At 53.3% G+C, this 27123-nt stretch overlaps 1 protein-coding gene across 4 annotated transcripts; it reads left to right on the forward strand.

Moving 5' to 3' along the window:
• The first annotated feature begins 3367 nt into the window (after nucleotides 1-3367).
• On the forward strand, nucleotides 3368-27123 carry GPR156 (G protein-coupled receptor 156). 4 transcript variants are annotated; one of them, XM_058045723.1, is made up of 11 exons: nucleotides 3368-3459; nucleotides 11168-11325; nucleotides 11434-11578; nucleotides 14159-14295; nucleotides 16459-16594; nucleotides 17423-17533; nucleotides 18556-18681; nucleotides 19109-19204; nucleotides 21922-22158; nucleotides 24267-24425; nucleotides 24981-27123. In XM_058045723.1, exons 3-11 carry the CDS (start codon nucleotides 11474-11476, stop codon nucleotides 26178-26180), a joined length of 2307 nt encoding a protein of 768 aa, XP_057901706.1. In that variant the 5' UTR covers nucleotides 3368-3459; nucleotides 11168-11325; nucleotides 11434-11473; the 3' UTR covers nucleotides 26181-27123. The 4 variants fall into 4 exon arrangements, with proteins under 4 accessions (XP_057901706.1, XP_057901705.1, XP_057901707.1 ...); XM_058045722.1 differs by having other exon boundaries at nucleotides 11182-11325; XM_058045724.1 differs by having other exon boundaries at nucleotides 11182-11325; nucleotides 11437-11578.

A 27123-nucleotide genomic window follows, 5' to 3' on the forward strand; every position in this document is an offset into this window, starting at 1 on the left:
CAGGCTCATTTGCAACGTGTGAAAAGAAAACTGTATTTGCATAGATAATTTAATTCTGGGACACATCTGTGGAGATTGCCTGCAGGCCACAGTCAAGTCTCATGAGAGTTTCCAAGTGTGCTGGATGATAATTTCCCAGCAGAGGATGTGTCCATCCAGCACACCCTGTCTCCCTTTTAGATTCATCATGATGGGTAGAGACAGTGCAGCTGAGCAGTTGCAAAGTTAGGACAATCATAGGTAGTCATACATGAATTTGGCTTTTCCAAGGCATTCATTTTCCCCAAGATGAAGCAAAAAACAAATGCAATTCATCCTAAAGAAAACTCAGGCAAATGTAGTGAAATTTGACTGCAACGTGAGTTGCTTAAGAAGAGTTTAGCAGATGACCAAAAGCTGCAGTTAACGTAGAGGGTATTTTTTATGGTTCTCTGTGACACCCTGGTTGGGTGTGAATCCTTGAGGATGGACAAAGCATAAGTGTCAAATGGGCTAAAACCCTGAGCCAGACCCCAGAAGAGAAGTGTTATTGCTAATGACTGACAAGCAGGGAGCGGGTCTCAGTCCACAAAAATCAGCTCCAAGCCCCCTTTTTTCAACAGTAAACCTGAAACAAGGATCCAACTGTTGTATACATCTTGGAGCAAATGATGTGGGCCAGACCTCCAAAATGAGGTGCTGGGTCCTAGGTGATCCCAGCTCCCACAAGGGATCCAGCAGCTGTAATGTGTAAGTAGCTCCATGCAGGATGAACAAGGTGCTAAGGATGAAGAGCCAGAGCAGCAGTGAAGGGGCATGAGCAGGTGGTTTATCCTTCTTACCAGGCAATGTTGTGATGGATACTGAATCCCTCCAGGGAGCTCTGAATTCAACTCCTCAACAGGATGTTTAAAAAGAGCAAGGGCTGAGAAAAGACATGGAAGACAGATGGAGAAAATTACATCCTGCCTCCCCTGGCAGTTTCAAATGAGTTCAGCTTTTGCTTTCCCCTCCTAGGACCCAGCCTTGGGCTGAGCCATGCTGCTGCTGGGCTCCAGCTATTCTCTGGCACGGGGTGATGTGTTCCCAACACGGGGTCACTCACTGTGCTTTAAGCACAGCAGGACCCTCGTCCCTGCAGAGTTTGTAACACAACTCACCTTAACTATGGGCTATCTGCTCTCATTTGTGCCTTTCCAGACCTTCATTCCTTCCTGCTCAGCAGCACAAATCCTTCTTTGGTGCACACCTGCAGTGCAGCAGCACTTTCCTGCCTCCAGACAAAACACCCAGGCATTTTTCCTGGACTCCCCAACATCCTGGCTGCAACTGCATGTTCTCTGACAATGCCAAGTGACACCCAGAAGGATGTCTCAGCTCTTGTAGGGCTGCAAAGCCAGCTGGGATGAGGCTGTGGTCCCACTTCTGCTGGGTGAGGAATAAGAGGTGATGCACATCCATGTGTCTGTAGTAGTTGCCAAGGAACTGTCCATACCCCCAGAGGTTTTTTTTTGGTGGTTTTTTTTTTGGTTTGTTTGTTTTTTGGGGTTTTTTTTGAGAACAAAACTGAAGCCCGCACAAAGCGGCCATTTCTCATTATCACAGTTTACAAAGGGTTTAGTAACAAGCATGAGTCAGTGGGGCACCAGGAGTGAGTGCTCCCTGCTAGCTTTGGGAGGAACCAGAAATAAGTCACTTCACTCCTGCTCCTGTGAGAACAATCGGGGTCTCACTCCTCTCCCCTCACTTCCTGCTGGGAGATGTTTCTCCTCATGGTCCTGGTTTCATGGAGGCAGAGAGCAGATTGTTAAATTCAGCCTAAGAGCCCGCATGTTTTAAAAGAGACCAGATTTCCAGAGATACTGAAACATGGGGACCTTCATTATAGCCACTGTGAGCTGCAGATAATCTGCACCTCTTCAAACTGGAGGGCTGCTTTCAGTGCCAAAATTCAGAATAAATCCATGGGTCTCCATATTTCAAATTGCTGCACCTTCGTCGCCCAAGGCTTTCCAAGGGGCTTTTTCATTATGTGGCTCCTGCCTCCTTCACCTGCTCTGGATGTGACCCTTGGCCCCACTGAGCCTTCATCACCCATCACTGCCCAGGCTGGAAAACACTTTCTGGAGGGTGGTGTTAGACTCCCTGGGCAAGGTTTGTGCCTCTGTTTAGCCTCAGAGGAGGATGGGAAAAGGGAGTGGAGAGGTCCTGTGGCAGCTTCTCCTCTGGGACATCAGTGAAATCCAGTAAAGGGCAGTGGGAGCTGCTAGCAGAGCCAGAGGCTGCAGACTTGATGCTTTTACCAGGCTTGGGGAGTAACAGGTCATTGTTTATTTCTGAGGGTGCTGTGGGGCACAGCGTGACCGACAGTGCTGTGCAAACCTCTCCGCTCCCACTGAGACCACAGCTGCCCCTTGTCCACGGCTCTGCAGGTCTAGGAATGGGTAGGAGTGAAAAATGAGCACTGCTCACACCAAGGCCTAGCAGAGCTGGGTAAATGAGGTAAACAGAACGGTGTAAAGAGAGAAAACCTGCACGGCCCTACAGCTGTCTGCAAACAGCCCTTTTCAGCAGCACCCGGCACTTGGCTGCAGGCTGGGAGAGAAACTACGGTGCTGGAGTGAAGCTTTTGGCTTTCAGAGCCGGGGAAAAAATTCCAGTAAAATGGAGTGGGTGTCTTGAGAAGAGAGAGCACAAAGTTGATGTGAGCGAGCTGCAGGACCGTGGGAGGCGAGACAGGGAATGGTGAGCGCGGGGATGCTGCCAGTGGCGGTGGGTCTGTCCGCAGGACACCGAGCGCTGCTCACACACACATACCTATCGCAGTAGTCACGCTGGCCGCCACTAGCCATGGGGCGGCACAAGCAGGTCACGGAGCACGAGGTTGGCCGCCCTCGCCTTTACTCACCTTCTCGGGCCGGTTTTGCCACAGGCGCGGGGCTTTGTGCTGCCTCAGCCGCCGGGAGCAGCCGAGCGAGCGAGGCGGCCCGTTCCCAGCCGGGCGCATCCCGGGACAGGGCCCGGAGAGGAGCGAACGGGCTGCGGCGGGAACAGGTCAGCCGGGGCTGTGCCGGGGGCCGCTCTCCCGGCTCCGGGGCGTTCTGGGCAGGGCTCGATGCCGCTCTCGGCTGGAGGAGCCGCCGGCGTGAAACGGGGTCCAGCCCTGCCGGGACAGCCCCGGCCCCCGGGCATTTTCCCCGCTGCCGAAAAGTTTTGTCCCGCGTCAGACGGCAGCGGGGCCGGTGCCGCCGCCCCGGCGGGAGGAGCGCGGCCGCCCGGGCCCCTCCCGCCGCCCGCCCCCGCCGAGTCGGGCCGGGCCGGGCCGGGCGGAGCCGGGCGCTGAGGGGCGCTGAGGGGCCGAGCTCCGCATCCCGCGGCCCGCCGCGGCTGAGGGGCTGCTCCGGGCCGGGCGCGCCGCTCCCGCAGGTTCCCGGAGGTACCCACAGGTTGGCACCCCGGGTACGGGCGCTGTCCCCACAGGTGGGTCGGGGCTCCGCCGGCGCGGTGTGGGGAGAGAGGGGCCGGCAGCCGTGGCTGGGGCTGTGAGCGGGATGGATGGGTCGGGGCGCCCAGGTTACCTCCCGAGTCGCTTTCCTGCTTTGGTGGTTTTGCTGCCCTTTGTGCCCCGCTGCCCACAGCCGGCCGGAGCCCAGCGCGGCGGGCCCGGGGATGGGCCGGCAGCCCCCGAGCGCTCCCGCCCTGCGCGGAACCGTGCTCGGGCGCGATTCTGGGGATGCAGAGCTCCTCGTTCGCCCTTCGCTGGCTTGGCTCTGCCCGGAGTGCATCCCTGAGCTCGAAAGGGCGCGGGCTGGGGCCGGGGTTTTGTAGCTCCCCAGAAAACACCGTCCCAAAGATTCCAAGCAGCCCCCGGGAGGCGCCTGTGGGAGCGGGAACCTGCCAGCACCTGGCGATGGGAAAGGGCTGCCTTGCAGGGTGCAAAGATGTGAATCTGCAGTGCTAAGTCAATTTGTGCTAACCAAACTGCTATCACCTGGGCGAGCCATGTGCCTTTCGGAGTTCAAAATAGGGGGGAGAAAAGTTGCAACCAACTTCACAGTGCAGCAACCTGCTGGGCGGAGAGGGGGAGAAGGGACCCTGTGCCCTGGATTCACAGTGCTGCTAAGGGGTGAGACCTCCCCCAGGAAACACTCAGGACCCAGCTTGTTTGCTTCTCCTTGGCTGCCAGAGTTGGGCATGACACAACTCCAGGGACTTGGTCATTTCTCGGGGAAGGGCGGCTCATGCACCCAGGGCTGGATTTTCCGCTGCCCCACAGGTGCTCTGCATCCTCGGAGGGGCAGGAGGAGGCCAAGGGAACCAGATCCCAGTAACCGGGAGCTGCCAGTGTTGAGTTGCAGCTGGCATTTCCAATGCAGCCTTGGCAGAGCTGCCACATCCCCTCACCCACCTGCTGCTCTCGCTGCCGACCCTGTGGTGACACAGTTTACATGCAGCCCTTTCCACCCGGGTTTGGTGCTGCCTCCAGTCTCGGAGCTGCCCCTCTGCACCCCTGAGCAAGCCTCACTGCTGTCTGCAGGGAGCCGGGCTGGCAGACCTCGTGGAAACCTTGATGTGGCCCTGGCCCTTGGTGGGGGGCTTGTTTTGCCCAGCAAGGAGAGCAGAAGCCTGAGCAGGGCAGCGCTGGGTGCAGTTTGGCAGCCTATGTGCCCGGGAGGGGAGCCAGAGGAGCCGTGGACATCTCTGCCTTTCAGAGCCTTAAGTCAAGTCTGTCTCCTAGGGGAAAATATTCCCTGCTGCTTGGTCATCAGGGGTAAGGTGAAAGAGCTGTAGTGCTCTGTTTTCCTGCCTCTTTAAGGACTAAATGTGTCACTTGATTTCCAAAATCCTGCCAGATTAAAAAGAAAAAAAAAGTAAAATAGAGAAAAAAACCTGCTGACCTTGTTAGGGCTAGAAGCTGTCCCCATGCTTGGGGCTGTGTGGCTTTGCAGCCTGGCCATCCTAGCCCTGTTTGTGAAAACACAGGTGTGCTAGGGCTGTGAGGGGATGGTGTCTGATTGCATGAAGGAGCAGCTGCAGCTTTCTGCCAGCTTTGGAAAGGGAGAGCTCTTGAAGGCATATGCTTAATGTGAAACATAACTTAATGGAAATATTCCTTCTGAGGTCTCTTCCTCCTCTGCATTTGATAGCTCGGCAGCAAACAGCTTCAGTGGGAGTGAGCTTCTGCTTTTAATTAAGTCACACACACCTCAACCACAAGGTAGATCTCCCTTGTAAATCACAATTCTAAATCATCAGGCTTTTTTGCCTCTTATTCATGCTGGCTCTCTAAAGGTGGTACAGTTAAGGAGAAAAAAATCGCAGGCTACACCTCCCTGTAAGGCTGTTTAGCATGTTCCTGTTTGTTAGGCTGGTGCTGACACCCCGAAGGAGCTGGTGGAAGGAAGGGAGGGATGTTGGAGCCTGCAGCAGCAGTGCTTGGGGCTGAGCTGTGCCTCAGAGCAGCATATTGGGGCACATGCCCAAAGGAGAAGGGAGCAGCAGTTGATGGGAATGGCCTGGGAAAAGGCAGGTTTCTGAGGCAGGTGGATGCATGGGAGCAGCTAGAAAGGCAACAGAGGCACCAGGAATGGGCACAGAGCCCTGAGACCTGGCTGCACCAGTCACAGCACCTTGAATCAGCGTCCTGGTGGAAAAGTGTGAGTGTCACACAGCCACAGTGAGTCCTGCAGCCTCCTTGTCCTGTGACAGGGTGCCAGCCTCTCTGGGGCAGGGATGTGGGTGTGATCCCTGGCAGGGATTCAGGATTGACCGGCCTGGCAGACAGGGGGGCTCATGGTTTGACTGCAGCAACTACCAGGGCAAATTGTGAAGCAGATGCTTGGGGATATTTGCACTCCTCCAACATTGCTTCTCTTTGGCTGTGCCTGGCAGTGTGGCAGGCAGGCAGGAGCTGTGTTTCTGGGGGCATGGGGTGTGGTGGCCACACAGTTTGGCCCTGTAGCCAGCCCTGGCCACCTCTGCCTCTTTGTGGTGAAGGTGCAGTGCAACATGAAACTGGCTGTGTGTTTCTGGAGAGGTAACCCCTGCTATCCCACTTCCAGATCATCTGCCACATGCCCAGTGCTTGGGATGGAGACCTTCCTGACTCAGGGCTTGGGAATGAGCAGGGGGGTTGTCCATGGAGACAGAACAACACCTACAGGCGTGGTCTCCCACTAATAAATGAAATGGAGTGAAGAAAACCCAGGATTTTTCCCAAAGTGGTGAAAAGCCTCTGTGTGTCCTTCCTGTCCATGCAGCACAGCTGCTGTGGGCAGAGGTTTGGGCATGGGAGCAGCACTGCTCCTTCCTTCCTTCTCAGAGGGGTGCTTGGGGTATGCCCCCTGCCCATCTCTGTGCCCTCCTGGGCCCCAGGTGGTGAGGCTGCTGTCTGGCAGCAGAGATCCCACTGCCTCCCTCCCTGGCTGCAGGAAGGTGAGTCCACCTGGGGGTACCGTGCTGTCACTAAGACTCGGCTGGAAGGACTCTGCCGGCGTTTCTGCTGTGGCCTGGCGCTGTGTGAGGAGGTGCCCGGCCACCTGGCTGAGCAGGGATGAGCTCAGCATGAGGGGCAGGGGGTCCCCACCCCTGGGCTCCCAGCCCCTCTGGGGAGGCAGAAACCTGCAGGTTTCTGCTCATTTCATCCACGTGCCGCTCAGCAGCTGCTGCAGCTGGACACAAGGGAGGGCTCAGATCTTTGAGTTGCTCCTTGGCACCTCCAAGGATTTGGTTTACCTCCCCATCAGCTCTGGTCTTATTGGCCTTATCTGTGGCATGCTCCCTGTGCTTCTTGGTATTCCCTCCTAATTTTCCTTCCTTTGAGCATCTCCAATCTATTCTGTCTCTGTTTCTCACATGCCTGTCATTGCATAGCAATTATGGTTAGAGAGTTAAAAGCCTTATCAGCTCCTTAGTGGGAGAAGTGTGAGTCAGCTCCTTGCAGGACTGTGTGGTGGTTCAGAAGTTATTGCCTTCATGATATTGGGACATGCTTTCCAAAATGATAGGAGGCTTGAAAATCTCACCTAGCTTCAGTCAACACAAAATGTCAGGTTTCAGTCACACAGCGAGCTCCCCATGCACGCAGAGTCAGAAGCACCTTGTCCTGCATCTCCCTTCTTTGTGTGCAGAGGGTCCTGCAGCTCCTGGTGGTTATCCTCACTGGGCTTGCTGTCTGTCTTGAGTATGAAGATATCTGAAGGGCCTGGAAGTGACTCTGGAAATCCCAGGGACAGGAGCAGAATGAAGCACAAGCACAGGGCAGACCCTGAGAAGAAGGGTGACAGCTTTGTAACTCCCCAGTGTTCCTGGGGATTGAGCCTTTGTAACCCAGGTTTTAGGGTGATGTGATGAGTTTCTTGGTTTTCTTTCTTTTTCCTTTTGTGTTTGCAGGGAAAAGCATGAAAGTGTAGGTGCCAAAGTTTTAAATATAAATTAAAAATAATCTTCATATATGCTGTGTGTTTTAACTCACAGTTTTTAAATAGCTTCGTTGCGGGGGGTGTTGCAGTAAGTCGGGCTTGTGACTTTTTTTGATCACCTTGGGGATGGCAATATTGCAGGTTTCTCAGGCCAGACTAGAAGCGATCTTGTTGGACAAGAAGAGCAGAAGGAAAAAGCAGGAGCCTGTCTTGGGAGCACCAGATTTTGAATTGCAAAACCCCATCCCGTGGTGTTCACGCTGCCGGAACAGTTATCCGGCTGATTTCCCACTGCGCAGCCCGGTGTCCTGTCAGTCCTGGCTGCTCCACACCAGCAGAGCTCCATGTCCCACCAGCACTGGCAGCAGCAGCACAGACCCATCGTGGGTGAGCCGAGCTCCCTGCTCCCTCCTGAGGCAGCAGGGGTGGCTCTGCCCTTTGCACGTTGCTCCTTCTCCCCTGTTGTTCTGCTCTGCCTCTAGCCACACCGCCGCCTTCCCAAAAGTTCTTCTCAGCAGATGTTTCTCCAGATGTGCTCCCTGCAGAGGTGTGCATGTACCATTTCTCTGTCAGGGCTGGTGTGACCGGACAGGGTTGCAGAGCCCATGAAGACTGGCACATTTCTGAATGTGATTGTTCTGTTGTCTGTGATTTGACATCTTTGGTTTTGCACCTTTTGATTCACCGAGCAGCGATGTCACCCTTGGGAAGAAGCCTCTCTTTCAACACTACATCAAAATGAACCTGTTGGGGTGAAAAGTTCATTCTGCCTGCTCTGGGTTTATACGTGCTGCACCAATTTTTCATCTTCTTTAAAGGGTTTTTTCCCCTCTGTTTTTTTCTCCAAAAGAAATGTTTTGAAAGGGAAGAAACTTTGAGAGAGTCAAGATGTGCATTTAGATGATATCAACTGCATCTATTTTGAGGGCTATTTATGTGTTGGTCTACAGTTACTAAGCGTTGTTAGATACTGGACTCAGTGGTTTTTGAGGTGTTTTCCAACCTTAGTGATTCTATGATTCTGTGTCTGTCCCTTGAAGTGTTCAACAAACATGTGCTTAAGGACATGGTTTAGTGGAGGGGTTGGCAGTGCTGGGTTAATTGTTGGACTTGATGATCTAAGAGCTCTTTTCCAACCTAAGTGATTTTATGCTAAGTATTCCTCGGTCTCGACAGATCTAAGGAAACAGGTTTTCCAGGCCTGGAGATCCAACCATTGAGGTGACCACAAATTGCTTTTATCCAAATACTGTTTCTAGCAGTCAGTGCTTCCCTTTTATCTGAGAAGATGACAGTGCTAATATTTTTCATGTGGTCGGGTCACTTGTTTCCTGTTGACTTTTGTCTTTTTGGATCATGTCTGTGTGCAAGCCAGTGCTCCTCTGTGGCCAAACGCTCTGCACCATGTCCCAGACAGCTAGCAGGTGCAGGGCACAGGGACCAAGGGCAGAGCAAGGCAAGCAGAGCTCTGGGGTCCTTCCAACCCGAGCCATTCTGTGATTCTGCTCTGGAAGTGATCTGTCAGAATTGGTTGGCATTTTAAGTCTTAAAAACACCCCCAAAAAGCCCAACCCCATAAGTCTCTGCTCTCAACAGACCCTTTCATTTTAAGGATGTGGTGTTTTACCTGTGGTGTTGTCTGTCCTGACAAACATTGCCCAGCCTCACCCTGAGGTCAGTGACCCCCTAAATTGCTGATCCCCCTTGGATCCTCTCCAGGCTACAGAGAAGCATTCCTGCCAGCTCTCACAAGAGGCAGGAGCTGGGCTGGAAATGCCCGTTGCCTTTCAGCGACAACTGCACTGGTGCTTGCTTTGTTGCATACTAATGAACGCTAATTAGCCTTGGCTTGTTATCAACTTAGTGTGGGAGCCGTTTGCAGAATGCAGAGGTGGGGGCTGGGGAGACCCCAAGGGGCTTCTGCCCTCCTCCAAGGGGTGCCCTCCTGGGTGGATGAGGGCTCCTTGCGGTAACACCTCCGTTTGTGAGGCACAGGAAGGCTGTGCCTGCTGGCCTCATGCCAGCCTTGGTAGGGGTCCACCTGCCAGGAGTGTTCCCCCTCTGACGTGGCAGAAGGTTACAAGGAGTTATAGAGGTTTTTGTCTGTAAACCCACCAGGGCATGGGGAGGAGCTGAGCCCCTTGGAGGCTGGGCAGTGCTCACCTTCAGGTTTTCTCAGCATCAAAGCTTCTGTCCCCCTCTCCTACCCCCATCCCCACCCAGTCCCTCCACACTGTTCCATTGGTCTCTGAATTGTTCAGCTGGAGCCTGTCTCCTCCTCTCCACTGCACTTCCAGCATTGTAGCAATCCTGGCATTCAGTGCAGCAGCTGGATATCTCCTGCACCCATGGCTCTTGTCCAGTCACTCAGCCTGAGCTATGGAGGGCATGAAAACTCCCAGACGATGAGCCTGCTGCAGAGGGGAAACACCATCACAGTTTGCCACAAGCTAGAGAGAAGGAGGCTTGATGGAGCTGGGTGGCTTCAGCACTCTTGAAAAACACATCTTTACACACCGTGTGTGTAAACCCTTCAGTCTGGCTGATGTGTGATACTGTGTTTGTAGGACACAGTGAGCTGATCTCACGCTGGGGGAAGTTCTGGCAGGGGCAGGACGGTGCCAGGACCTGCAGTACCTGAAGGCTTCTGCCAGCAGGAGAGCTGGGGTTATTGCTTCAGAGCTGGGCCTGCTAATTTTGGACAAGTAGCCCACTTAGCTTCATGTGCTTGGGCTGGGACTTGTAAGCAACTACTCTGAAGCTGAAAAATCAGTCTACACTCGAGCTGAGAACAACACCTGTAGCTTTTCTGGCATTCGAATCCCAGTTATGCTCCGTGACAAACATCAAGTTTCAGACCAGGTCCTGGTGACCATGCTTCTTTTTAATTTACTCTTTCTTTGCTCACATAATGACAGGAGTTTTTCCAAAGAAAGGGCTTGGAAGGAGAGGGCATCAAAGTGTCAGGAGCAGTGACAGGGAATGTTGGCCAGGTACAGGGGATGCTCAGCCAGGGAGCAGCACCGAGGAGCTTCATAGGAGTAATTTTTTCCTCCCACCTGTTGTTAGGAGCAAGTAGGGAGTGAGCTGTTGTGCCTCCTCCCCAGCTGCTAACGACGAGAGACTCACTTATGGTCGTGTGCTGGAAGCTAATTAAACCTGGTGACAATGGTAATTGAGTAAGGATGCTTGAGGATAAGTATGACCTCATGTCTAAAATGGTAATGAGGCCTATTAAAATCCACACCAAAAAGAGAAATGAAAGGGGGAACAGAGGCAAAGGTGGTGCAAAGGGAGCAGGAGCAGGCAGGGACAATACCTGGCAGCCAGAGCACCGGGAGGGAGGGAGGGCGGGCATGGAGGTGTCAGGCTTCTCCATCTCCTTAATAAACAGCCAGCTCTGCAGGTAGCCAGGCTGCATCTGGGGCCAAGTCAGCCAAAACACAGCGTTAAGCACCTTCCCCTCTGCTCTCCCAGGCCTGGGTGTAGGTCCTGGTAAGCAATGGCAGCGCTTGTTGCTGTTTGTTGTCTTCACTGGCTGGTTCTCTGCTGGAAGAAAGGGATATTCCATGAAACCAGGAGTCACTGCCAGCACAAGGAGGGTGCTTGCAAAATGACCCTGAAATTGCTCCAGTGCAGGGAAATGCACTGGCAAAGGAAAGATGCAGTGGGTTCGGGGTGCCATGCTCCTTCTTGGACCAGCACAGCACCTCATTTCAGCTCCCAGCTGGGATACAGGGGCTGGGGGCCACTGTGACCCTCCACAGGTGTTGTTTTGCAGGGTGGTGTGGCTGTGCTGGGGGTGCCACCGTGCTCCGTGGGAGCCCTGGTCCTGAGCTGACTCTCCTTGCTGCAGAGGAACCCAAAGGACACTGGCTGGGGGCACTCCCTGTCCTGGCTCCGGACGTGCATCACATCAGTTTGGGTAAGCTCAGCCCCAGGCTGTCCACAGACCCTCTCCTGCTGGCAGGGGGGATGTGGTGTGTGCCAAAGGTGTCTTCTCACTGGAGAAAGCCAATGCTCATCCTCCCAGCAGGGCAAAGGTGTGGCTGGATGACGGCTGAGGATGTGCTATGGAGCCGGGACTCAACTGCTCTGAGCTCTGCGATGGCAGCTCCAGCTTTGGCAGCCAGGAGCAGCAGCAGCGGGCCCTGCAGGAGCTCTGCACTGTGACAGTGGTATGTATGGATGCAGTGGGATGTACGGGTGCAGGGGAGTGCTCTGGGACAGGAGATTTGCTCTGCAGTAGATTTGGGGGAGAGATGAAGAGGGGATTGCAGCTGCCAAGCGATCCCAGTCCAGCTGAAGGCAGCACACTGTCGCCTGGTTGATAGAAAGACAAGACACACCAGTCTAGGTGACACCCAGCAGTTATCCAAAGGGGAGAAAGCGTCCATGACAGCCAAGTCATGTCAAGCAGTCCTCCCATGTGTCAGCCAGCTGCTCAGGATTGGCCTGTGATGGCCCCATCTCCCCTTGACCTTTCCTGTCCCCTATAACTTCAAAGTGCTTTTCAAATATGAGTAGAGCAGGATTTAATTAAAAGTCATCCTCTGTAATAAACAGCACCTTCCCCCCTCCACCAGTAAGGCAGGGGTAGAAATGACACTGGGATGCACTCAGTGGCAGCTGGCACCACGTGGGGCTGCTGGATGGGGCAGTGAGCTTGGCCCGCTCGGCTCTCCATCACGTCCTGCACGGCCATGGGCCTTTAATTAAAAGACTGTAAGCTGCTTGGCTCCTCTGGCTCTGGCAGCCGGCTTACAATTAATATTCCCCCTGCCAGGACCAGGATTTACTGCGCTCAGCAGCCAGCAAAGCGCTCCATCAACTTCAAGTAGCATCAACATCCAGGGAAACAGCAGTCAGGTGGGAGGGTGTGTGGGAGAGAAAAATGGAGATCATAGGGGTGTTTCTGGTCCCTATGGGTTGCTGGGAATAGGGTGCAGCAATACTTTTGACAGCAGACAGAGGTGAAAAGATTTTGTTGGTGGGTGCATCTGGGGGTGAAGTGCAGAAGCCCCAGGATGCTGAGTTTGCCCTGCTCACCTCAGTGGCAAAAGCCAGGTGTTACCCTTGGGCTCGAGCAGGCAGGACACTGAAATAGAATGGCTTTACAGCCTTGCACCAGCCCTGTCAGCTCCAGCCCTCATCTGTGCTGAGTGATGGGCTTTTCACACAGAGAGTCCTGGTGTGAGCAGGGCACTGACCTGGCTGACCATCTTCACCATTTGGTGTGGTCTACATTTCCCAGAGAGGCAAAAGACTCCCCAGGGAATGGGAAGAGGAGGGTGGAAGCAGTTTTGAGGAGGGAAATGAGGATCCCCCCAGGGATCCCTCCACACTGCTGCAAAGGGAGGCTGGGATGTGCATGCAGCTGTATCCCAGCAGCAGCAGCAGCTCTCAGCTGGATGTCTCTCCCAGGCAGGGGTTTGCCTTTCCCAGTTGCCCTGTGACCAGCGTGGCTCCAGCATGTGAGCTGCCAGGAGCCTGCAGATCAGCTGTGCTCGTGTGGCAGTGACACGTTTTTGTGTCAAGAATTATGTGGTGGCTTTAATTCTGCAAGCTGTGCGTTGTTCTTGCTCGCCCAGAGGAGATGAAGCCTGGCTGGGGAAGAGGGACATGAGGCATTGGCTCTGAACAAATGCCTTTCTTCTGCCTGAAGATTTATTTCTAGCAAGGTTGGAAGCAGAAACAGCTCAGACCTTGAAGTAAAAATTGGGAGTTTGGGGCAGTGTTAACTGTCATGAAAAGTAGTCTTCTGCAATAGAAATTGGATGCAGGAATACCTGAGAGAGGACTCAGCACCAGAGAAGTTAGTGAGGAGGTGTGTGATCCCAGCTCAAACCCCATTCTCCTCCCTCCCCCCTTAAAGGGGATGTGCCAGCACTTTTATTGAAGTGATGCTTTTTTTAAGGAAAAAGAAGTTGGTAACCCACACATGCACACCCTGTTGAAAATGCTGGAGCATTTTAGATCAGCAGCGGAAGTGGTTTCTTGTTTCACATGGGATCATTTTATCCGTTTTATGTTAATAAGGAGATAGCAGAGATTATTTTAAATGGAGATTTAAACCCATAGGGTGGTTTGTGTGTAAGGGGAGAGGTGCCTGCATCATACCCACTTTGGGAGTGTCCCTCCAAAGCCAGTTCTCAGCTAATGCCTGCCTGGGACCAAGTTCGTTTCCATCCAGCAGGGAGACGGGTGGATTCCAGCTCAGTGTGTCACCGCCTCTGAAAAATGCTGTCACACTCCTTGTGCTGTGCTCCTGCCCCGACTGGCAGCTCTGCTGCTGGCTCCCAGACACGTCCTCCAGCTGATCAGTTGTCTGCTGCAGGGAGGGGTAAGGGGGAGCCAAGAGACATCTAAAGAAGCATGATAGCAACTGGGGCACCACGGGGTCTTCCTCCAAAGATTTCCTTCTAGAGGACAGTGGGGAACCAGTGTCCATGTTCCTGCTTGGGATTTATGAATCACTTGTAGAGCTTCATTATGGATTTGGCTAGTTGGCCTAAGAGGAGGGCTCTTGGACTGCCGTGTCCTCCTGAACACTCAGCAAGTGACAGAGCACATGTTCTGTCCACACACATCTCAGTGGCCCTACCTGCAGGACTTGGTCAGGTGCCAGAGTGTCTTCTTACTGGGAGCTGTGGGTTCTGGCTGAGCAGGATAACTGTGGATCATGCTGGAGTAGGGACCTTCTTTGCTAAGAGCCCCAGCAATGTCCTCTTCTTCCTTATCCCTTTTGCTTCCTGCAGACATCATTTGACCACAGTATGAAGAGCTCCCCATCCTTCTCTGCTGGTCTCCTGGGAGTTGTGTGGACATTCCTGACTGGAGGAGTCCTGCTAGCACTCTTCTTTTTCATCTTCACTATTCGCTTCAGGAAAAACAGGTAAGGATATCCCTCTCCTCCTGGGAGGTTTCCCCTGAGCTGGAGTAGCAGAGTCAGGCTCTTTCAGGAGCAAGCTGTGTGCTGATGACCAGCTAAGGATCAGGAGGGTGTAAGCCTGAAGGAGCAGCACAGGGCAAGAAAGGGCAGTGCCAGGGATGGTGCAGCTTCTTCCATCACACAGAGTTTTGATCACTGGTGGAGACAGTCCTGTTTGGACTGCTCCTTTCCTTCCCAAGGCAGGGAGCTGTAGACAGGATGAAAGGAAATGGCCTCAGGAAATTCATCAGGGGAGGTTCAGGTTGGGCACCAGCAATAATTTTTTCTCCAAAAAGGTTGTCAAGCATTGGAACAGACTGCCCAGGGAAGTGGTGGAATAACCATATATGGAAGTGTTCAAGACTGGATGTGGCACTTAGTGCTGTGGTTTAGTTCTCACAGTGGTGTTTGGTCAAAGGCTGCACTTGATGGTCTTGGAGGTCTTTTCCAACCTTAATGGAAAGTTCTATGACTGTATGGGTGCCCCCTGGCACAGACAGTGCTGCATGGTCTCATTCAGGTGCTACTCAATAAAACCATCAACAGGAGTGGGTAAAAGGAGAGCTCTATTCTACTCCATGTGCTTGAGAGCATCGCTCTGAGCAGCACAGCCCCACAGCAAGGCCATCATACTCCCCACAGTGAGCCATGTCCTCCCTGCTGTTGGGCCACTCATACTTTGAAGATATTGATAACCCTTTTTGCTCTTGGTGGTTGCTCATATTGGTGGAGAACATGATCTCCATTACTCAGAGAAGCTGGTGGTGAAGTGTAGACTCTTTTTGGTGCTGTTCAATCTGCACAGAGGAGATAAAAAGTCCTGCTCCTCTGAAGGCAGCATAAATCCAGCAGAAGGCTTGGCACTTCCTCATAGCTCAACCTGTCTCAGCCAGTGCTGATCCTTCCTCAGCAATTCTGGATGTCTCTGCTGCCTCTTTGCCACCTTCTCCTCAGCCTCATTGGCCCCTTGGTATTTCAGCTGCTTCCTCCTCCAGGGATATATCCCTCTCCCAGGCTTCACCAGGCGAAGCCTTTGCTCTCCGTGTGCCACTGTTTCACACAGAGGTACATCTGAGTGCAGCCTGCACTGATGTTGTTGGACTTCTCTGGTGGCTTTAAGGAATTTAATGCTCCTGACAGCCACGGTTGGGAGGGTCCTGCCCATAAGGGTTTGTGTTGAGAGTCCTGTGCCTGCTGCATGACCTGCATCCCAACTGCATCCCAGTCTGAAGCACTTCATTTACCGAGTGGTGTTGAGTTCAGTGGCCGCTTGAATTTATGTTCTCAGAACGTGCTGTAATGAATGTGTGTTATTTATTTACCCTGCGGTAAATAAATACTGGTCTGCCTCCTGAACCTGGCAAGGCAGAGGAGACCTTTCTCAGCTGCAGCTGACAGCATGAGCTGGTGAATATCTTTCTCCAAGGGCTGAGACATGGTGAGGAAGGCAGGGAGGGAGAACCCCAGGCTTTGTGGCTGGAAGACAGCAGGAAGGAGCTCAAGGAGAGAGAAAAGTAATGACTTGGCAGCAGGTCGAAGGGCCAGAGCTGTTGGGAAGGGTGGCAGGAGGTGCAGCTTTCACTCAGTAGGCTGGCTGGAGAAGGGTGACAGGTCATAAGAGATCAGTGGGTTGATTCTCCCCTCCCTGAATACAGTTACCGGATTATGAGTGATGAGGTGAAATTACAGAGGGGAGACTGTAACCTGAACATTGCTGGCAGCTTCCTATGCTGAGTGTGGAGATACCTCCTCAGAGGAAGGAGCAGTGGGAAGGGCCTGTTCTGGAGGCACACGTAGCTCTTGCACCTAGAGCTTACTGCTGGGGACTGTCACCCTGGGCTGTGTTGGTGTGGCTTTCCACCTCTGTCCCTCTGCAGCAGAAGTGTTGGCATAGGCTAAATGAATACTTGAAGGATTGTGAAGCACTCCAGCAAGAAAAGGGAGAGGGTGGGACCATGGAGTGATGGCTGAGCTTTTGGGGCAGTGGTGAACAGCACAGGCTGGGGGTGGACAGTGTGTCAGCATTCCTTGTGACCGTCATCATCCCTGTAAGGGGACCTCACCCCAGTGCTGCCAGGTCATGGTGCTCAGTAACTGTCACCAAATCCCCTGCTTTGTTTCCTGGAGGATTGTGAAGATGTCCAGCCCCAATCTCAACATTGTGACCCTGCTGGGCAGTGGCTTGACTTACACAAGTGCTTACCTCTTTGGGATTCAGGAGCAGAGCCTGCCATCTGGAGACTCAATGGAAAAACTAATTCAGGTGAGCCGGGGCTTGGCTGGGATGGGCACCTTGACACATGTACAGGCCTGTTTGTATGTGCTCTCTCCCAGCCAGCTGTCACCTGTACATGCTCTGTCCCAGCCACAGCCAGTCACCACCACGTTGCTCAGCTGGGCTGTGGTGAGGCAGCCAGACACTTTCTGTCTGAATGGGGCCTTTGCTGTTTTGCAAACCACATCTGCACCAAGGTCCCTGGGGACAGGTCCTGCAGGCAGGCAGGCTGCTGGGCTTGTACAAGTGCAGCAGGCAAAGGGCAGCACAAAGGGAGATGGGACCCTCCACACAGCCACCACTGCCTGACACAGCACAGGTGCTCTGGGTGAGTTTTTTGGCTGCAGAGCAGATCTTCATCAAAACACTTGCCTGTGTGATGAGCCCCCATGTGCTGGCCTGAGGCAGCCACCCTGCCAGACTGAGGAGTGGGCATGCACCCATGTGGGAGAGTGGGATGGAGCACACCCTGCATCCTGCTCAGCCACTGGCCTGAGGATAATTAACAGAGGTGTCAGCAAGTGATTTATGGGTGCTGGGACTTTCTGTGCCCCTGCTGCTCACAAGCTGCTTGTCTCTCCCTGCCTGCCCTTCCAGTGAGAGTCTCTAGGTAGGCAGCAGGCATGCCTCCAGAGGAGTGTTTGCCTTTGAATTTATTTCACCTTGTAGACAGCTTTCTAGTATCTGGTATCAACCTCCAGAAGTCAGAAGATTTCTGTCTTCTGCTGTCTCCTTCAGCCATCCTCGCTGCAGCCCAGGCTGGGAGGGCTGTGTGGTGTCCCTGAGCCCCTTTAGCCCCTTGCTGTGCCCCTGCAGGTGAGGCTGTGCCTGCTGTGTGTGGGGACCTCGCTGGTGTTCGGGCCTGTGCTGGGGAAGAGCTGGAGGCTCTACAAGGTGTTCACCCAGCGGGTGCCCGACAAGCGCGTGGTGAGTACCCGGCGCTGAGGCGGGAAGGGGAGGACAGACTTGCCATGGAGGGCAAACACCAGCAAGTCCCAAACCAGAGTGGGATAGCAGATGGAACTGGCACATGACAGGGATGGATGCCACAATCACAGGTCTGGTTTCACACCTGGCTGGGCATGGGCCCTTCATTTATTCCTGCACAGCGAGACAGGAGCTTTCCCACTCCACAGGCAAGTGGGTGCCCTGCCAGGCTGCCTCTTCCCTAGTGGAGTCCCAGCCCCATCACCAAGCAATGTTCTCATTTTACATTGGCCACATGCCTTTGTTACACTACGCACCAATGTTTGTGTTCAGGTCTATTTTCATCCCACAAAAACGATCAGCTGGTTTTGTGGGATGAAAATAAACCAGGTGTCCTTAAAAGCATCTGATCTAGGGCCATCCCCAGGTGGATCCATTCTGCTCTTGGAGGCAAGAAGGGAGTGCTGGGAGCTCCTCTGCAGCACTTAAGGATGGGGATTCAGAAACTGGGAGGGAAATGGAAAATTTGTGCACAAAACAGTGCATTTACAGCTTTCAGTGGTCACTTTCCAGCAGTGAAAAAAGTAGGTCTCAGATGAAAGATGGGACAAGAGGCTTTGCAGGGGAGCTGGGTATCACAAGGATTCCTGTTTCACACTGGGATCTGTGTTAAACTTGCGAAATGATGCTCGTACCAGGTGTTTTTGTCTGCCCTTTTTGTCTCTGCTGGTGATATGGTCATAAGGGATGATAGTCTTGTTTTGGAAGAACTGTTTTCTGTCACTTACCTGCTATCCACACCATCAGGCAGAGTTTAAGCCTGATTAGGTCTCCAAGAATTTGGGAGTTGAAGACAGAGATCTTGTGGCCAACTCAAATGTCGGTGCTAGACACCTCTCTGGGCAAAGTAGTAGGATAGGTGTGCCACTTGAAAGAAACAACAGAAAGGGACCCAAGGGGGATGGAGGTCATTGGTGACCATTCCTTCCCCATAGTAACTCTGACTTCTTGCATGTTTGCAGATTATCAAAGACCTGCAGCTGCTGGCCATGGTGGCAGCGCTGGTGCTGGCAGACACTGTCTTGCTCTTGACCTGGGTGTTCTCTGACCCAGTCCAGTGCTTCCGAAGCCTCAGCGTCTCCCTGCGGGTAAAAGGATGGGGAGGGCAGGGTGGGGTTTTGCTGTGTCGTACCTGAGCTCTGTGAACAGAGTTAGTGGGTGGCCCGGCATTTGGAGGTGGTCTTTGAGAAACAACAGAAAGAAAAACAAAGCAGAAAACCTTCTGGTCACTCTGGATTTGGTTTATGTCTGGTCTATTACAGAGGTGAGAGTCCACTGCAAAATTTCCAGGTCTGTGCAGATCACCTGCATGGCACAGGAGGGCTCCAAGGCATCTGCTTTAGACAAATGTTTAACCAGCCCTGTAGGCAGCAGAAGGCCAAAATCATCTTGCTTTAAGACTCTGCCCCTGGTAGCACCAGCTTTGGCCTCTCCTTTCAGAAATGTACATAGGAGACCAGCTTCTTCCCATTGGTCTGTGCCAGCCTTCACTTGTGCCTCTGCCTTGCCTTGTAGGCCACAGAGAAAGGCATGACGTGCTCCGTGAGCCGGGTGCAGTCCTGTGCATCGCTCTATTCCGACCTTTGGCTCGTTCTCATTTTAGGCTTTAAGGTATGTAGCCTCTTGAGTGCTTCTTGCATTGTATCTCACCTCCTCCCTGTCTTTCAGCCTAAACTGTCCCGCAGCATTTGTCATTTCGCTGCCCTCCCAAGCTACGTGCCCATTGCAGATCCCGGCTGCTCCTGTTCATCTCATAAGCCTTCCTATTTCCAGCCCTTCCCATCTTGGGAAGGGTGAAAGCCCTGCTAGCTGCGTTCTCCTTGCTTCACCATCTCCTCTATGTACACTGTGCACTTACAGTCTCTCAGGATCTCTCCCGGCACCCCTCTGAGCTTCATCTCACTTCTTGAAACTCAACATCTTCCTGGTCTTTATGTCAACACTCCTTCCCTAAAGACTCCAGTGAATGGCCACTGCCGAGGTGGCTCAGTCCCTGTGTCCTGTGACTTCAAACCAAGGAGGTGCTGATGACAAGTGCTTGGTCCCCACCTCTGCAGGATGCTTATCGGGTTAATTATACTTCTGAGGTGCACTTTCACTGGTGAATCTCTGCACATGGCCAGTCTTCTTCCAGCAGTGTTAGTTATACTGATGTAACTATGTTGTATAATTATCACTGTAATTATCTGTGGTCTCATGTGTCTCTGGTATGGCAGAGGCTGGACACATTTCAGAAAGCTGATGTTGATGAAGCTTGTGAGATCACAGCCTTTTTTTGGGAATGGCTTAATCTCTGCTTGCAGCACAGGCACTTTCTTTGTGATTCACTGTAATGTAATACTCACTGACCATCTACCCAGAATCATAGGAAAAAGAGCAGAAAGGGACCTCACAACACAGCCAAGTCCTTCTACACTTAATTTCAAAGTCCTTAAAAGTCCTCTGCTGTTAGGGAATGTAGGCATTACCTGGGCTTTCAGTGCTGTGTCTCCACCTCTGATTTTGTCTGCAGTTTGTGTTAGGGTTTAGAGAGGTAATGCCTCTGCCTACAGCCCTTACAAAATCCTTTTGGAAATAAAGCATCCCTATAATCAGTTCCAGGTAATCTTTGTAATGTTGTGTTGAATCTGGCCCTGTTCCTTCCTGCTTACTGGGGGTCATGGAGTATTTCCTTGGTGATTTCTCTGGAGTTAGCCTGGATTTACACTAATGTGGGTGTAGACTTTATCTCTGCATACATTGCACTTCTTAGCATCCACAGCATTAATGTGCTCAGCCCTTTGGGAAGACACTCAGTGTATTATCCTGGTTTTACTGGCACAGAGCAATGAACAGAAATGACTTGCCAAGGACATGCCTGGAATTGGAAGCAAAGTCCTCTGCTCAAGTTTAAAACAAACAAACAAACAAACCACTGAGAGTCCTAGTTTAGGAGACGCAGTGCTGTTGTCTGTGTCCCAGATAGACTGTATGAATTTAAATGGGACTTTGGTGCTGGTTTTTTCCTGCTCAGGGATTAGGGGTTGCCTTGCCTTTGGGCTGTTTGGAGGTGCCCCATGGTGGACACAGTTATGATCCAGTGCAGATTCCACAAAGCAGGGTCAGGCACCGGCCCAGTTCCCAGCAGTGCAGGTTTCACTCCTACAACCCCACCCTGAGACTTCTGCTGCTTTGAAGTTGGGAGTCTCACCAGAGATCTGGACATGAATGTCCCTTGCTTGTGTCCCTCCAGGCCTTAGGCCTGGCAGTGGCCATCACAGTCACCAACCAGGCAGAGCACAGAGGGGTTCACAAGGGTCTAAAAACCATCTGCATCTCGTGTCACAAAGCACTTCTTGATGCCCAAATAACAATGACTCTTAGTAAAAGGCTGACACTTCCTGGGTAGCACAGGAATAATATATGTCACATTCCCTGTATTCCAGGTCCTTGCAGGAGCTGGGACTTTGTTAGATGGTATTTCCAAATGATCCTGAAGGCAAACCATGCTCAGTTCTATGGAGGCAGGCAAAAAATACTTGGTGTTTCCTGCTAATGTCACCTAGGGAAGGAGATGCTTATCCTGCTGGGTAGTTTTATCCTGAGCACACTGGCAAAATGCATGCATGAGACCCTTGAGGAGGAGGGTGGTGAGACAGCCTTCTCTGAAACAGCTGCTCTACTCGGGGGGAGGGAGAGCCTCTGTAGAGGCACTTCTGTAGTGCCCTTCCCTGCTGCTGGAGTCAGGAAACAGCCAAGGGAAGGGAAAAGAATTGCACCTGGTAGTTTCCTGGATTATTGCTATTTAAAGAGGCACCAAGTACATCCTCTTCCCTCCAGTCTAAACCTCCATATCTCTTTGCCTTCTTTTTTGAATTCCTTCTGGATATCTTTGCTGCTCCTTCAGAGGTCTGCTATTGGTCCTTGATGGCACCCACTGCTGCATCCCTGCAGGGACCCCTGCTTCCTCTCTGTCTGCCTTTGCTTCTCCTGCTCCAGGCTGCCCAAGGGGTGGTTTTCACAATTTCTCCCAGCCATGCCCTGCTCTGTGGCAGCACCTGCTGACCTGTGACTCTTGGCTCTTCACACCCTTTGGTTGGGACCCCCCCCCTGCCCACAGTGCCCTCACTGCTGCCCTGTGTCCCCAGCCCCTCCTGCCTGCAGCAGCGTGCCGGGCGTTTGCCGCAGCGTCACCGCCGCACGCTGCAGGTCTGCATTACAGATCAAAGAGCATTAATTAGGATTGCGCTGAGCGCGATCTGAGCTCACCGGGCTTGGTGCGACACGGGGCTTGACACCATCAGCCTGTAATTTTCCACACTCTGGAAACCTCTTTTTTCTGTTTCCAGAGTATCCTCCTGCTGTATGGGACCTACTTGGCCGGTCTGACCGACAACGTCAGCTCCTCTCCAGTGAACCAGTCCTTGACACTCATCGTCGGGGTCAACCTGGTTTTCCTGGCTGCTGGTACCATCTGCTTAGTTCACCGTTTCTTCCGTGCTTGGCACAATCTGCTGTTTGGTTTTACCTCTGGAGGCATCTTTGTGTGTACAACCACCATCAACTGCTTCATCTTTGTCCCACAGGTATGCTGCCACCTCTGTCCTGTCACTTGGCTGGAAATAGGAGTTTGAGGAGTTTAGCAACAACAGCCGTGGGCGTCAATGCATTCACTTCCCTGCTTTTTTTCCCCAAATGTTTGGACTCACCTGTACAGCTCGTTCTCCAAGCCCCACCCCACCCTGGTGGTTCTGCTTCCCCAAGCAAGTTCCCTGAGTCTCAAAGAATCACAGAATTGTTTGTATTGGAAGAGACCTAAAGATCATCTGGTTCCAACACCCCTGGCGTGGGCAGAGAAGCTTCCACCAGACCAGGCTGCTCATAGTGCCATTCAGCCTGACCTTAAATGTTTCCAGGGATTGGGCTATCCACAACTTCCCTGGGCAAGCCTGATCAAGGGTCTCATCACTATCATAGTGAAGAATTTCTTTCTTGTATCTAATCTAAACTACTCTCTTTTCAGTTTAAAGGCATTCTCCTTTGTCCTATCACTGTGCTCTTCTAAAATGTCTAGCTCCAGCTTTCTTGTTCCTTGTCCCCTTTACGTCCTGGGCACTGCTGAGCACTGCTGCTCAGAAACCCTCCTGCAGGAACGTGCCCCAGGTGACAGCCACGCAGACAGCACACATGAGGCGAGGCAGCCACTGGCCTCCTCCTCCCGCTCCATGCAGGTGGTGGGATGTGTCCTTTGTGCACTTGTCCTTCCCTCATACCTCACATGCCCACTTGCACCAGGAGCTCCTGCTCCTGGCAGCGATGGAGCCGGGCACAGACCATCCAGATGGCCCAGCCACTCTCAGAGACTTCCCCAGGGGAGGCTATCCTCCTCTGCACTTTTGGAGAAGGAAGCTGGGCTTTTCCACAAGCCAGGAGGAGGAGGAGGTGTTTAAAGGAAGCCTTTTGTGGTGAGTTGAGGCACTTCTGCTTCCTGTGTCCTCCAGGAGCAGCCTGGTGTGCCTGGCCGCCACGTTAGTGGGAATAATGCTCCCATTGTTACAGGGAAGGGAAACAGTTATTTACTTAGTTGAATGTTTGGAGGGATGTTTGGGCTCAAGGACATGAGGTGAGAAAGGGAGGAAGAGGTGAAGCTGAGGAAGGCACATCTGTGCAAGGGAGGGCTCAGGGGATCTCAGCAATGTATATAAATATCCATGGGGGTGGAATAGGGAAGGGAGAGAAAGGCTCTTCTCACTGGTATCCACTGACAGGACAGGGGACAATGGGCACAAACTGAAACACAGGAAATTCTATTTAAACATGAGGAAAAGGCTGGATTTTTTTCTGTGAAAGTTGTAAAGCACTGGAGCAGAATGCCCAGAGAGGCTGTGGAGTCTTCATCCTTGGAGATACTCAAGGCCCAGTTGGACACAGTCATGAGCAGGCTGCTCCCTCTGACATTGCTTGAGCAGGGCACTTGGGATGATTTCCAGAGGTCCCCTCCTGCCTCTTGGGGCAGAGCAGCCTTTGGGAGCAAGGATCCAAACCCCCTCTGGTGAGCTGCAGGCCTGCTGGAACACCAGGTCCCTTGGACTGAGGGTAGAGAAGCTGATGAGCTGTACTTTCACTCTGCCTGTACCATTTTTCTTTGGGAGCCTGGGGCCATTGAACATTTTATTTAACTTGGATCTTTTAATTCATTACCTTGTTTTTCCTAATGGGTTTGCTTTTCTATAGCTCATCTGAGATCAATAAACAGCTGGAGCTGGGCTGCACAAGGCTTCCAGGCAGACACTAGATGAGAAAATAGATACTAAACATTGCTGGTTTTCAGCTTGTCACCAGTGATTCAGGGATAAGGGGGCAGGCATGACACTGTCTTTGTCTGTCATGGAGTCAGGGAGTGGGGAGAGGAGGGAGGGAGCTTTTACAGTGTGCTCAGCAGTCTCGGTGCAGCCAGGCACTGACCCTCTCCTGCATTAAAAGCTGGAGCCAGGAACAGGGTAGGGCTCAGATGGGTGGGAGGCTCCAAGTGACACTGCAGCCCCTCGCCCAGCCATCTCTGGCTGGCTGTGTCTGCTCCACCCTGCCTTTGTCTCCCCCTCTCCATCCCTTTGTCTCCTTCGCGCTTGAGCTGCGCCTGCCTCCCGCTGTGTCGGCCGGGGCTCTGTGGATAACACCCTCTTCTACTCCCCAGCTCAAGCAGTGGAAAGCCTTTGAAGAGGAAAGCCAAACCATGAGCCACATGGCAAAATATTTCACCAGCCCGAGCAGGAGCTGCCGCTCAGTGTACAGCGAGGAGCAGCTCTACCAGCTCATAGGGGAGAAAAACTCTATGAAGCGGCTGCTCACTGAGGTATGGGGCTCTGCCAGCCCCCCCTCCTCCAGCTTCCCCCCTTCCCTTTTGTGGGCTGAAGGCTTTGCAGGGTGGGAAGCTCTTTTTTACACCCCTGTCCACACTGGTGATCCCTCACCACCCTCTTCCTTTCTGAGGGGAAGAGCTGCTTTGTTTTGTTACGCTCCAAAGCACCACAATTTTGGCATAATTTGGAGGGCTTAAAAAAATTCTGTAGGGAGGAGCACAAGAGAGCCTGGTTCCCGCAGCCTTGTCAAACATGGTTAATTTAGAGGGGAGATGCTCTGTCTCAGAAAAGCCCCCAGACTCCTGCTCTGTCACCTGCACTGCATGGGCAGGAGCACTCCAGCCTGAAGAGCTGCCTGCCCAGTGAGCCCCTTCCCACACACACGTCTGGGGGGCTGCAGGGGAGGCTGACATCACACATGCTGCTGGTGTGGCTCTTGCCATGCAGAGAGGGGTGATTTGTTTTCTGGCAGTGCCTGCTTCCAAACTGGCAGCGTTTTCCTCCTCCCTGCCCGCCCCACACTTGACAGGCTTATTTGTTTGACACAGAAAAACGCCGTGATCGAAAGCCTGCAGGAGCAAGTGAGCAGCGCCAAGGAGAAGCTGATGAGGCTGATGTCTGCGGAGAGCGGCTGTGACCCCCGTGTGCTGCCAGCAGCCGCCTGCACCTGGAGCTCAGGGCAGCCTGGGGATGCACCAGGGGACTGCTGCCCCCCGGATCCAGGGAGGGATGGGTGGCAGCCCCCCTGCTTGCTGGGTACGTCACCTCCTGGCAGCAATGCTCAGGCCCTCCAGAAAGATGCAACCCAGGAGCCTGTTTGTACTCAGGTGCTGCTTTTTAATGGAGGGGATAGCATTGAACGTGGCCTGAAAGATCTCCAGGAGTGTGGGACACCTGCAGTGCAGGAGCAGCCTCCGGTGCAGCTGCCAGGCCAGGACAATTCAGCTGGTGTAGCCTGGGAGTCGTCCCCTAAAATCAGCTATGTAAACAGTGAGAAGCTGTGGGAAATCTTGCAAGAGTTAAGCCTGGATGGCAAAAACCACAGCCCAGCCTTATCTGCAGGATCCCCACTCGGCAACCGGGGCACCTCAGGCGAGCAGGGAGAAACACGGGCGGGCCAGGAGGGCTACCCAGGCATCCACACAGCCCTCAGCCCCTACCTGGCAAGGCTTCAACGGAGGATCCCACTGCCCCCTGCCTCCACACGCTTCCCTGGACACGTATCCCCTCGTGCCAGCTGCAGGCTGAAGGAGGTGGGCAGCTGGGGCCGTGGGGAGTCAGCACAAAACTCCCTGGGAAAGGGAGGGGACACGGCTGGCAGAGAGCTGCTTCACGGCCCAGCACCATCCCCTGCAGCCATCCCGAGGGGGGCCAGCCTCCAGCCAGAGGGGTGGCAGGGATGGCCCAGGGTGCCTCAGGGGTGCCAGCGTGCCTCACCGAGCATCCCGCAGGAGCGGCGGCGGCGGCAGGGCACGCCCAGGGGCCCCGCGGAGCCCTCCCTGCGCTCGCTGTACTATTACCCAGACTCTGACTCCAGCAGCAGCAGCAGCAGCTCTGAGGACGTGTTTCATGGCTGCCACCGACCCTGCTGCGAGGTTTGCTTCCAGAGCCCTCGTGGCTCCCTGGACAGCAGCAGCACGGACACGGACACAGAGCCCAGTGACTGTGAGGATCACCAGACAGAGCACCACGGCGGGCCCCAGCCTGTGGTGAATTTCAAAGAGGATCTGAAACCCACTTTCGTGTGACTGGGAGCACCCCTGCTCCAAAGGCAAGTGCCCTCCCAACCCCAAAACACTGCGTGTTCTCTGCAATGCTAAAGCCACACATCCCTCTGGGGAATGTGCCTTGTTCTGGAATGTGGGGATTTGCCCCATTCTGATCTGCAGTGTCGGCCGTGCCTGCAGCCTGAGTTTGGCTGAGAGGGGCTTGGCAGCACTCGGGGAGGTGGCAGTGGCCTTGTCCTGGCTGCTCTGGGCAGCAGCCTGTGTCCCACGTGTAGCAGCAGTTCTGTCCATCCTGGTGCAGCAGTGCAGAAACCGGGTCTGGGGGTGTGTGAGAGCCCAAACTTCATCTCCTCAGAGAGCTTTCCCTGTGAGACCTGCGTGATTTGCTCTGGCAGGGAGCAGCATCCTGCCTCAGAAACAACCATGGCTTCTTGCACACCTCTCCATATGGACCGACAGGAGACTCCTTCCCCTGAGGCTGCCCAGGCAGAGCATTCCCCTGGCATCACCCCAGCTGGGGATGGGAGACGGATGCCAAAAGCAGCTGCAGGCGGCCCTGCACCTGGGGTGTGCTGCTTCCAGGCAAAACAAGGACTTTGGAAGGGGGGGTGCACAGCAAACTTTTGGGTTTTGGTGGGGTTTTTTTTTTGTAGCATCTGAACAGGAAAATGGAGTCCAAAGGTGATGTCTGTGGAGGTGTCTTTGCATTTTGTGTTCTTCAGGTGCATCGTTGTAGGTGAGACTCAGGTCAGAGCTGAAGGGAAAGACAAGCTAGCCATTGTTAAGGATGATCTGAAAAGGGGTTTCTTTTTTTACCTTGATTTCTGGATCTTGTGCCCTTCTGTCTATCTTTGTATGGATGATATAGTCTGGAATAAGGTTTGTTTAAGTTAATATGCTCTGTTTAATTTTTATCTTAGAAACACCAAGAACAGTAAATCCAGTGTGTGTGCCTTTTTGGGAT

This window comes from Melospiza georgiana, chromosome 2, assembly GCF_028018845.1.
Source record: "Melospiza georgiana isolate bMelGeo1 chromosome 2, bMelGeo1.pri, whole genome shotgun sequence".
Lineage (NCBI taxonomy): Eukaryota > Metazoa > Chordata > Aves > Passeriformes > Passerellidae > Melospiza > Melospiza georgiana.